The sequence below is a fragment of the Ptychodera flava genome, chromosome 3, assembly GCF_041260155.1.
Source record: "Ptychodera flava strain L36383 chromosome 3, AS_Pfla_20210202, whole genome shotgun sequence".
Lineage (NCBI taxonomy): Eukaryota > Metazoa > Hemichordata > Enteropneusta > Ptychoderidae > Ptychodera > Ptychodera flava.
In genome coordinates, this window is record NC_091930.1 from 14,766,536 (window position 1) to 14,777,288 (window position 10,753).

Here is a 10,753-nt window from a genome sequence, read left to right on the forward strand (position 1 = left end):
CTTTATGAATTCGTAAGATACCGAAATAAAAGAGGGAGTCGTCTTTAAAAGAACAGTGAAAACTTAAAATAGAACACAATGAAAAATACATTTTGCACCTTTATAGATAGTTATATGACGGTTAACTTAATTTGCTTAATATGAGAGGAAGATTCCAGATATAAAACTTGGATGAGTCATATTTCTCACCTTGCATGTAAATGGGTTATTGGGAGATCAAGCATACGAAGATTATTTGTTTTTTCCGAAAATATTCAATTTAATCGAAAAAAAGAAAATGTCAAAAGACAAGTTGAACATAGTTTTAACATGAGTTATGTATCGGTATTTTATTTGAAAAATATAACGCATGAAGTTCTTCTTGGAGACTTTCGATAAAGAAGACAAACTGACTCATCGAGTAATACTTTTTGTATCTCCTAGCCACGTCGAACTACGGTACAAAAGGTCATTGTCAAGTTGCTAGTGATATGACTTGATAAGTATCTTTTCATTTCTTTGAAACTACTTCGTTCATGTTGCAAAATAAATACCACAAAGCGAACGCACAACAAATTATATATACACTATCTCTCATTGCGTGAAAATAAAAAAATAGATGTAAGCTTGTTGTACTAATGGAGACCGCCATTTTAGATTCCAAAATGATATTATTTGTATCATAGGGGTTTCCGCTCTGTTATTAATACTCTACGTTGGCAGAGTGTACACCCTAAGTTGGTGGTAGGACTTCCCACTAAAACCTGGTGTGACAGCAATTGATGTTGTGTTAACATTATTGACGGCAATCTGGAATGGCCATGCCACGTCACCTTCAAACAAATTACAAACAAACCGCCAATCTGACCTGAATTTAGCAATCCTATGATTCCTGTAGTCACAGATGTAAATGTTTCCATGCGAGTCTACATCAATGCCCCTTGGACACTGCACCTGGCCACTATCTGTACCTTTAGAACAATGTGATGCATGAAGGTTCAAATCAGAATCCAACACGTGAATGGCATGTTTTCTTGTAGTCTGAGACCAGAACACGATTGCTGGCTGTTGCAACCGCCGTGTGAGGCCAACCGAACTGACCTCTGACCTTTGCCATCACTTTTCCATCTTCGATATTGTATTTTAGTACAGCGTAATCGTTCCAGTCACATCCATATACAAACCTTCCAATCGCCGTGATGCTTCTAAGATCAACGTGTGCCGTTTGAGGAATTGTTTGTATTATGTCGAAATTTTCGTTGCAAACAATCATTTGCTGGTTCCCTGCATCAGCAATGATTGGACGACCTTGAGGTGATATAGTTACGCTGACTGGTTTGAATGGTTGTGGAAACTGACCATCAAATTGCACAATATCAATGACGACATTATTCTTATTGAGTATCTGTATGCGATGGTTGTTTGTGTCACAAACCAAAAGTCGGTCTCCATGCCACACTACACCGTATGGCTCATTGAACTGCCCCGGTTCTGTACCGCAATCTACTGTACCCAATACCTGGACAGACCAGTCACTACCTGTGGAGGAGATAAGATGCTTGAACATAAGTCGCTATAAAAACACATGAATGACTTTGTACTTTTCTTTGTACTTTTTAAATGCAATATTTTTACTTTACTTTATTGCCAATTCCAAATATAAGTATAAGGTATACAAAGTATACAATGACGAGGAAAGAGGCAAGTTGAAGCCAGGAATAATAGCTCAGAGCTAATCGAGCCTGGCCCCATTTTCATGAAATTTACATTGCAATATTTGTTTTAAAGGGCTAATTATGTCAATTGTTAGTCACAATTCTATATTTGAAATAAAAAAAAAAAGATAAATATTCACACATCTTAGTATTCACTTAAGAGATGCTGTCTTAAGGATTTTATAAATAAATCTCTTGTTGCACTTTGTTTGACAATATTGGGTAGGTTGTTCCAGACGTTGGCACCCATATATGAAATTGCAAACTGTCCTGCAGTTGTACGTACTTTCGGTAAAGACAAGCTTTGACCTAGTTTAAATCGAGTGTCATAGCAATGATCAGCTAATCTAAAGTAATCACTCAAATTATGTGGTATATTTTTATGATGCAAATCAAACATGAATTTTCCCAGAAGTAATTTATGAAGTTTATAGACATCCAGTATACCTAGTCTGAAGAATAAAGGTGCAGTAGACTCTCGAAATCTTGAAAACGTAATTATTCGTACCAGCATCTTTTTGGTGATAAAAATATGATGTAAGTATGATGGATATGTACTTCCCCATACCTAAAGACCTTACATAATATTTGGTTCAATAAAAGTTTTGTAGAGCAGTACTAGAATTTGCTGTGGTACATAATTTCTTAGCCTAAATATGATTCCTACTTTTTTCTTATACTATTATTTATCTCATTAATATGAAATTTCCATGTCAAATGTTTATCAAGTACCCCAACAAAAGATGCTTGTAGAACTTCTTCTATGATAGCATTCTTTACAGATAAATTGCCTTGTAGTGTTACAGAGTTACGATTGCCGTGAAAAGTACATACTTTGCTTTACTTATATTAACTGTCAGCTTATTAGCATCGCACCATTGAACAACGTTTTGTAAATGTACATCCACAAAAGAAACATTTACAGAGCGTGTTTCACGTGAGAAAGTGTGGAAAAGGTTGGAATCGTCGGCAAAAAGCCTAAAGTCAAAAAATTTTGAAGAATTAGGAAGATCATTGATGTACATCAAAAATAGTGTAGGGCCAAGTACAGAGCCCTGGGGTACTCCACATGTAATTGGTCAATGTTTTAAGCCTCCTTCCACTAGTTTTAGTCAGAGATCAACCTTGGAACAAACATCGTATATGACTCCATTTACTATGCTTGGAAAAGCCGGCACGACGCAAATACTATCACAAGTACAATATCCATAAGCCATTTCTATCAATAAAAGTTTACACAGTGTAAAAAATTTCCGATACTGTTTAGTTCAAAATTTTCATATCGCGATTCAATAACTATTTCAGTGTTCTTCCTCAGGCGATTACTGAGAGTATGGTAACAACAACCCTTAAAATTTGGAAAGCAACTATAAATCATTAACATAAATCCTGCTTTTGTATAAATTAGTATTATCCGTTTCTGGAAACCAACGGAACTAATATCCTAGATAACTCTCCTTGACGACTTCATAACGAAATCTGTACATTCAAAAGAACAATTCGATAGGGAGAAAGAATGTACAAGAACGCGTTCTGGGTCATGACTGATTGTTTGACAATTGAAGGTTCCTATCCGGAGAAAAAAAAAACATTTGAAATAAATATAAAACATAGAAAACGTTAAATATTAGAAGTTATTTATATTTTCTAATAAAACATGCACGATCTTTTGTTTGAAGGAGATCTTTACTTTCGTCCTATTGAAAATGCAATCTCTGATTGACGAAATTAATTTTACTTGAAGTTTCTAGGATAGGTGTTGACACTTTCCAAACAATGAATTCTCGACAAAAACCACAGCTTGGAACCCATAAAATACTTTTTTTTTCTGAAAGAATAATTATTAACAAATGCTGAGGCTTGTATTTTTAATCATTTACTTTGATGTGTATGCCTGGAATTACAAAATGCAAATTACAAAATGCAAATCGCTGCATTTGCCAAGATCTATTGGCTTTCAAAAATGCATAATAGGGTCACTTGCAGATAATCCATCGTTTGGATAGGGCGTCGGCACACTGTTTGTCCCTCTGAATCTATCTCACAACTTCTGTGGGCATAGATGTAAGTCTTTTGATGTTTTGTTATACCACACAATACCCAGTAGCTATCATTTTTGCCAAACGGCAGACATTCTTAGTCTTGCATTGATACTTACCTTGTAGCTTGCTCTGCTTTCCAATGAACTGTGTTGTACCGATAGGCTGTTGCTCCACTCTTGGCTCGGAATACATGGGCATCGATACAGACTGTGTAAACTCGGTGTTACTGTGTGGGAACGGTTGAATTGGAGCACTCCAGTTTTGCGGTCCTTGGATCGAGATTTGTTGTTCTGGCGTTGACCAAGAAGGTTGTTGACCAATTGGTGATATGAAAGAAGAACTTTCAACATAATTTTGATGACCTGTGTTTGATCAGAAATCCCATCAGACGAATTCTACACACAAAGATTTGTGAAAACCAAGTACTAACATTAGAAGACAAAAGTGTTGATCATAGAATGACATGAAAATGCATTTGGCTAGTTTTTATTTAGCTAAGGACGATGACGTTATAGAGTACACTAAAACTGACTGCTTATTTCTACAGAAAGTTTTTATACTGTTTTGAGTTAGCAAATAAAAATTTCAATGTTTCTAATGGTAGCAAAGCCCATCTATGAGCTTTTAACAGCGTAAAATGATTTATAAATTACGTTTTTGATATAACTCTTTCCAAAGGCAAATTAGGTGTTGTTCTTTAAGGGCACAAGAGTAGTATGAGCCTCGAAAGTGGAAGACTTAAATTTTTGCTCAAACTTTTCTTAGGGAATCTCGCAACCATTGTCTTTCAAAATCAAGAATAAAAATCAAGGATCACCGAGCAAATGTTGGTGCTATAGAATCTAATAACCCAAGATTTACCAATATTTAAAATTCAAAATTGCCGACATCTCTGTGTTAAGTATTTTCGAAATTCGAAAAACTAAGCCCATGAAAAGTTTTGTTTACACCAAAAGCTTCAAAATGAACCCCATAGGTGGTATATCAGAAAAAAACTGCGAAAAATTGAGAGTCCGAATATCTGTCCCAAAGGCGTATTCTACCTTAGCGACAGCTTGCAATCGATGCCATTGTTACTTGTTAAAATATTTTTACGGCTAGTGTTTTACACACAACATATTACTGTTCGTAGTTACACTATAAATACAGCCGATATTTTTTGAGTGTGTTGTACCAAATGTCTTATATTTAAGGCAGTTGCCTCCAGCTAAACTGCATCGTCATTCTTCTATCAAAATAATTTTGAACAAATAATAATGAAATGCATACATACAGAGGAAAAATTACTTGTATAGGTATCTTCTGGTATATACTCCTTTTGCAATGTTACAAAATATCCTGGCATAACTGAACTGAAACTTCAGATTGAGACACTTTTTCTTATTCAAGACTTTGTAGGGTAGATACCAGTCCCTTCGGTGGCCGAAAAGGTGCTATAATGCATGGTAGACTTCATATTCAAAAATAATATTTCTGAAATGGTATGTAGCTAAGTGGTGTGTTTGTTTACCTGGTATCAAATAAGGATTCTGCGAGAAAGTTGGTGATTGCTCGATATTGTGATGATATGCCGGTGTTGGTGGTTGACTTCCAAGAAAGCCAGGACTGGAAGTTCCTTGGATAAATTGATTTGTTGGCCACATATTAACATTCTGGGAAGACTGATAGTCTGAGAGTTGTCCCGGCCATTGATATGCTGACGCTTGGGGTTGATAGACTTCTGTGAGAACAAAACATTCAAAAAATGAACTTTTTTCAGAACGTGTTGATAAACTATTACTCTCTCCTTTGCAGTCAAACGCACTAGTACAAGGAATCACCTTCCTCTAGAAATTAGAAGATACCATGAGAATTTAACGGTACATTACTGTCTAAACAGTAAGGACCATAAATCGTCTCTGTGCCTTGATATAAGACGTAAATATAAGTTCACACAAGTGTTACCGCTGTCGACGCATTCATTGATATTTTAAAATATGTTATCATTAAACTGCCAATCTCTTTCATGTACGAGCTCTGTCTGTATTTTCTTTTGCTAAATCACGTTTATCTCTACAATGAACTCCCATATAAATAAGCCAGACAACAATATTACGTCAGCAATTGTCTTCTCTGCTTATGAGGTTACCGTTGTACAAGGTAAGAAGTTGTATGTGTGTGTGGTCACAGTCCGTGTGGCCTATGCAAAATAGCTTAAAACAACAGTTCAAAAACCCTGCTTCCATTCCATGGTTAGTTAGAGGGATGTATACCACTAATTGTACGTACAGGAAAGATTCCTGAAATGTTGTTATCTGGGCGTCTATAAACGGGACTCAATTTTTGTCGTTTGACAACCTAGCATTATTGCGAGAGCAAGATTTTAATAATAATCACATTAAAATGTTATTTTCGCATCGTTAAAAGATAGCACAGTAGGTTTTCTTATGTGTAAAGACATAGTTTTATAAATTACACTTACCTGGAATACCGCCATCATGATCGGAAAATTCTCTTTCATATGACTGTAATTAAATAAGTATATCGCAGGGAGTATTAGTCATTATCTAATGATCAGCCACGAACGAGCTGATACCATATTTGGATGTAATATATTTAATATCACCCAGTGAAACAGTTTCCTCACGTTGATTCAAAACGTTTCTACGTCATCCCTCATTCAATATGCCCAACATATTACATTGCTGTGCGGATGTCAAGTTTAAAAAGACATAATTTTGGTAATATATTATCTTACCTCGTGGACGTCTCTGCCGCCCATTGTGTGTATCTATCTCCGGAAGATTATGTAGTTTGTCTCACATGGGTTCGTGCAATTTGTTTGATGCGATCCTTGGAGCAGGAAAGACAAGTAAATCGAGACTATTATTAGAGCCAGGGAAGTAATAAATGTTACCTTTAATTAGTATTCGTATTTCATTTATTTTTTTATTTATTTATTTGCCGGTCAACAGGCGAAAAGGCCCAATAACAGACTCTGAGAAAATAAATACAAACAAAACAAACAAGCAAACAGTACAATATAAACAAACATAATCAAAACTAAAAATACAATATGCACAGAATAAATACAGAGAATGGGCCCTAAGAATAAAAATATCTTGACACAAACGTCTTAAAAGCAGTACTAGGTAAAAAAAATATCCACCGAAATGTCATTACATAGTGTAATAGACCATAGGATAAACGCATATTTTCTAAGATTCACCTGAAACGTGGAAATTGAAATAAAGACTGGCCCTGGGGCGTCTGAGTGGTGCATAAAATGGCAATTGATATAAAAGGTATAGGGACAATAAGATCTCCCTGAAACTATTCCGTTTAAAAAAGTCAAATCTAAAACCTTCCGCCGAAGCGAGAGAGAAGGGAGATTAAAATGCATACAGGACTGTTTGTAATCACTATTATAGTACCCGATAAACTTCAGACACATATATTTCAGAAAGCTTTTTTGAACTTTCTCTACATGGTCACTCAAATATTGACAGTTTGGAGACCAGGCCACAGAGCAGTACTCTAATCTGCCACTTACTAAAGATACATACAAGGATGTCAAAGCTCTCGGAAGACCTCCTTAAAGGCCAGACACAGTTAATCGCGACAATTATTTAGAGCCAGGGAAGTAATAAATGAGACCTTCAATTAACATTCGTATTTTGGATAGTTCATTAAATTTGACAGTCCTGTTTGTCTGTTTTCCTTGTAACTACTCTAAAATTAAAGTTACCACATTTTCTTGAATTTAACATTGGATGGTATTTAAGTTAAACTTTTTAAAAGCTAATCTGAACTGTTGATCTGTATCAGTCAAGTATCAGAAATGCAAGGGTTTGACGTTTTTAGCAAACTATTCGTATCCATGTGATAAAACGTTGCCGAAAATTACCGTTCTTACAATACCTTCAAGTGTGGCAGCCCTAGCTTGATTTACAAAGTCAATCATTTTTGGAATGTAGAAATCGGAGAATGGAAGGAGATGGCTGGGAATATGGAAGGGGCTTTCCAAGAAAGATACAGTGAAGCATGGCTGTACAAACATAGTTTGTACATCCATGAATGAAGTGTCTGCGATAGGGGTGCTAGAAGGTAGCGTAGACTTTAATGAACTGCCTCATCGGAACATTTGGCATGCGCTTTGGCAGCATACCAGAGTTGTCCCTTTTTGTCGTCTGGCAGTGCTCGACTCATAATACGTATGAGACGTATCTCTATGTTGACCATACTCGATCCCGGATTATAAATCTTTGTTCACCGACCCTCGCCCAATTTAATGTTTCGTGTTTTTTAATTAGAAAACTCGAGTTTTGGAGAGAAGCACCTTAAAGGCCAGAAACAGATACGGTGAAAAACGTAATTACAGTAACTTACACTGAATGTACATTACAATTAGGACTCGTCAAGTAGCTTGCCGCGCATTGTACATAAATCTTCCGTATACAAGGCCTGCTGCGTCGGGACTATGGCTTAGGTAAGAGTCATGGCGTACAAACAATGCGGAAATTACTTACCAAAAATATAAATCGAGAGTCAGGACAATATCTACGGAATATGTAGAACAGGCATTCTGTGACAAAATAACGGCATTTATGTCGAGTAGATTAGAGTTTCATGTCTCACCTTGCCGATTTTCAATGCCAATACGCTGAGTGTTCTGCTAGACGATGAGTCGGGTATACTATTGAGAGATCCGTCTTGTCGTGTTCTGCGGACTCTAGTTATTGTCACGTGACTGTTCTGACCAATCAGGCAGGGTCCGATGTTCACATGACGTATGATTCACCAGAATATACCTTTGTTCATTTGAACCAGGTCATGCTGGCTGCTACTGCAGCAGACGCCGAGTCACAGTCTTCACAATTTTTTGTTGGCTGTGTCCAGTTTCGATAGTATTGGAATTGTAGCTAGGGAGCTCGTTTGGCGACTTGATCACGTGGTACATTTGTTGTTTCATAGTGAATATTTATGTACCGTTACTCATCTGTCTTTGAGTGTCTTTTTAACTTCTCTGACAGTTTTGTAGAATATATTCGATCTACGCTGGTCCTATCATATATTAGCAAGACGGGTATTTCCAAAGTATTGAATGATCGACTGTAGTAAGTTTCACAAGCAGATTTGTGTTTCGGAACCCCACGCACGCCAACACTCGAGGCCCCCTTATCATTGTCGTTCAAGCTGGTAAAACCCAAGTCACGTGACTTGGATATACTCTTCAATAGTCTAGTGCACCTCCTGACATATATTGATAAGCTAGAACGCGTTTTGACTTTCGGTGCCTCGTCGGTCGACGGTAGCGTATGGGTTTATCCGATAATTTACACGGTTGCTATAACGACCAATTGTCTTTACGAGATATTAAAACTCATATCAAACTTTGTTCTCAATCTGAACATTACAGCCTGACCTCGCTTGGTTCGGATTGAACTGAGCTGACCGTAACTCTCTGTGGATTGACCTTTGCAAAGACAGGCTAGCGCTGCATAATTCAGAAACCATAGTAAGAGGGCAGCACAAGGCTTGTCATCCAACCAAGCGAGGAGTTATGTGTGGGGACGAAACTTCGTGGCATGTAAAAGTGAAACAGAAATACTTTGGATTTGACATTTGTGACAAGGCAGAAGAAAATCATAACGCAACGGCCTGTTTAGCAAGTAAAGATTCCGGCCCCCATTCGAAAATGTCAAAAAGAAGAAAAAATACTCGGATAGAGTGGAAAATATGCAGCATTGCCGTTCTTGCACAGATATTAACATGGCTGAACGGTAAAACAGAGGATGGGTAATTCTGGAAATAAGTAAGCAAGCGTGTTCTGCCTGCACCTCAAACATAAACTGTTGGAAGATCCCAACACCACTAAACTACAATTGAAATGCAGTTTGCGGTGCTTGTTTACGCCATAACAAGTCATGTACCACAAATCTGCCACATCAAAGTCGTATCGTCATAATATCGGTAAATCTTGGGTAATTTGTTTCTCTTGTACCAAAATTGGCACGGTGATCCCCTATTTTTATTCTTGATTCAGAAAGAGAATGATTGAAAGATTCCTTGAGGAAAGTTAGAGCAAAAGTTTAAGTCTTTCACTTTCGAGGAGCATACTACCTTAAGTGAACAGTCAACGTTAACTAGCACCAATGCGATGACCAGGAAATTGGGACGGCCATTTTAAGGATTCCGTAATCAACGTAACGTTACGTACAACGTTTCCGTAATCAACATGACATATTGGTGAGGTATATAGTGACAAAAACTGATGATATTGGACAAGCTTATTCATAATTAAATTCAGACAAGGGCAGAGAGGCTGTTGTCATTAATTGAGATGAGTTTACTTTTTAGGATAAAACCAGTCGATAAAATTTGCTGGCTGTGGGACCCGGGTCTGTAACGTAGGTAAGCAAGGACATATCTTTAAAAAAATAAAAACACTCTGGCACGATTATTCAGGTCAGATTTTTTCTTGTATGCAAGTAAGTTTCCTCGAAGAATTTACCTCGGACACCGGCGGACTCTTAAAACCCCAATAGATTGTGATGATTGGTAACTCCCTTGCCAAAAAATTAAAAGAATTATTATATTAGCAATCATTCTTAAGCCCAAAATATTGGTCAACTTGTGCCTATATGCTTATTTGGTCGGAGGCACTGTACTGTACTTTTCTCATAGATAAAGAAACCAAACTGTCGGTTTAAGTTCCTGAAGTAGCCTAATAGAAGCAGGAGGTTTTTTTACAGAAAAACCATCTACGGTGTTGATTCCTTGCGGGAAGTAAAGAACAGAGGTAAGCACTCAGGCCAGCCGGTGTGTAATCTTTCACCCCTCCCCCCTCGACTTATCACAGTCGCCGCGGTTGTGCCCCCTTTAGCTATTCGACGAAAGTGCTACTATTGTCTTTCTGGTGCGCACACAACATCAATTGGTTATTCATTATATTCCTCGGTGCAGGAGGATAATTATATGGTAGTCATTTCTCCTTTCATGCTGAGGAATGTTCGTGTTTCCACGTGCACTGAAATG

The 10,753-nt window shown here is 37.2% G+C and overlaps 1 protein-coding gene across 1 annotated transcript; it reads right to left on the reverse strand.

Moving 5' to 3' along the window:
* Positions 1-302: 302 nt before the first annotated feature.
* On the reverse strand, positions 303-8,443 carry LOC139129602 (uncharacterized). The gene is made up of 6 exons (XM_070695264.1): positions 8,354-8,443; positions 6,474-6,568; positions 6,198-6,240; positions 5,247-5,456; positions 3,853-4,098; positions 303-1,518 (listed from the first exon to the last, which is right to left on the reverse strand). Exons 2-6 carry the CDS (start codon positions 6,495-6,497, stop codon positions 983-985), a joined length of 1,059 nt encoding a protein of 352 aa, XP_070551365.1. The 5' UTR covers positions 6,498-6,568; positions 8,354-8,443; the 3' UTR covers positions 303-982.
* Between the last annotated feature and the right edge of the window lie 2,310 nt (positions 8,444-10,753).

Bases quoted from the DNA above. Each gene is read 5' to 3' on its own strand.
- LOC139129602 (XM_070695264.1), bottom strand. From the start codon at position 6,497: ATGGGCGGCAGAGACGTCCACGAG. The intron at 6,241-6,473 runs GTAAGATAATAT...ATTTAATTACAG, and splicing joins GCGGCAGAGACGTCCACGAG to TCATATGAAAGAGAATTTTC. The intron at 5,457-6,197 runs GTAAGTGTAATT...TTGTTCTCACAG, and splicing joins TCATGATGGCGGTATTCCAG to AAGTCTATCAACCCCAAGCG.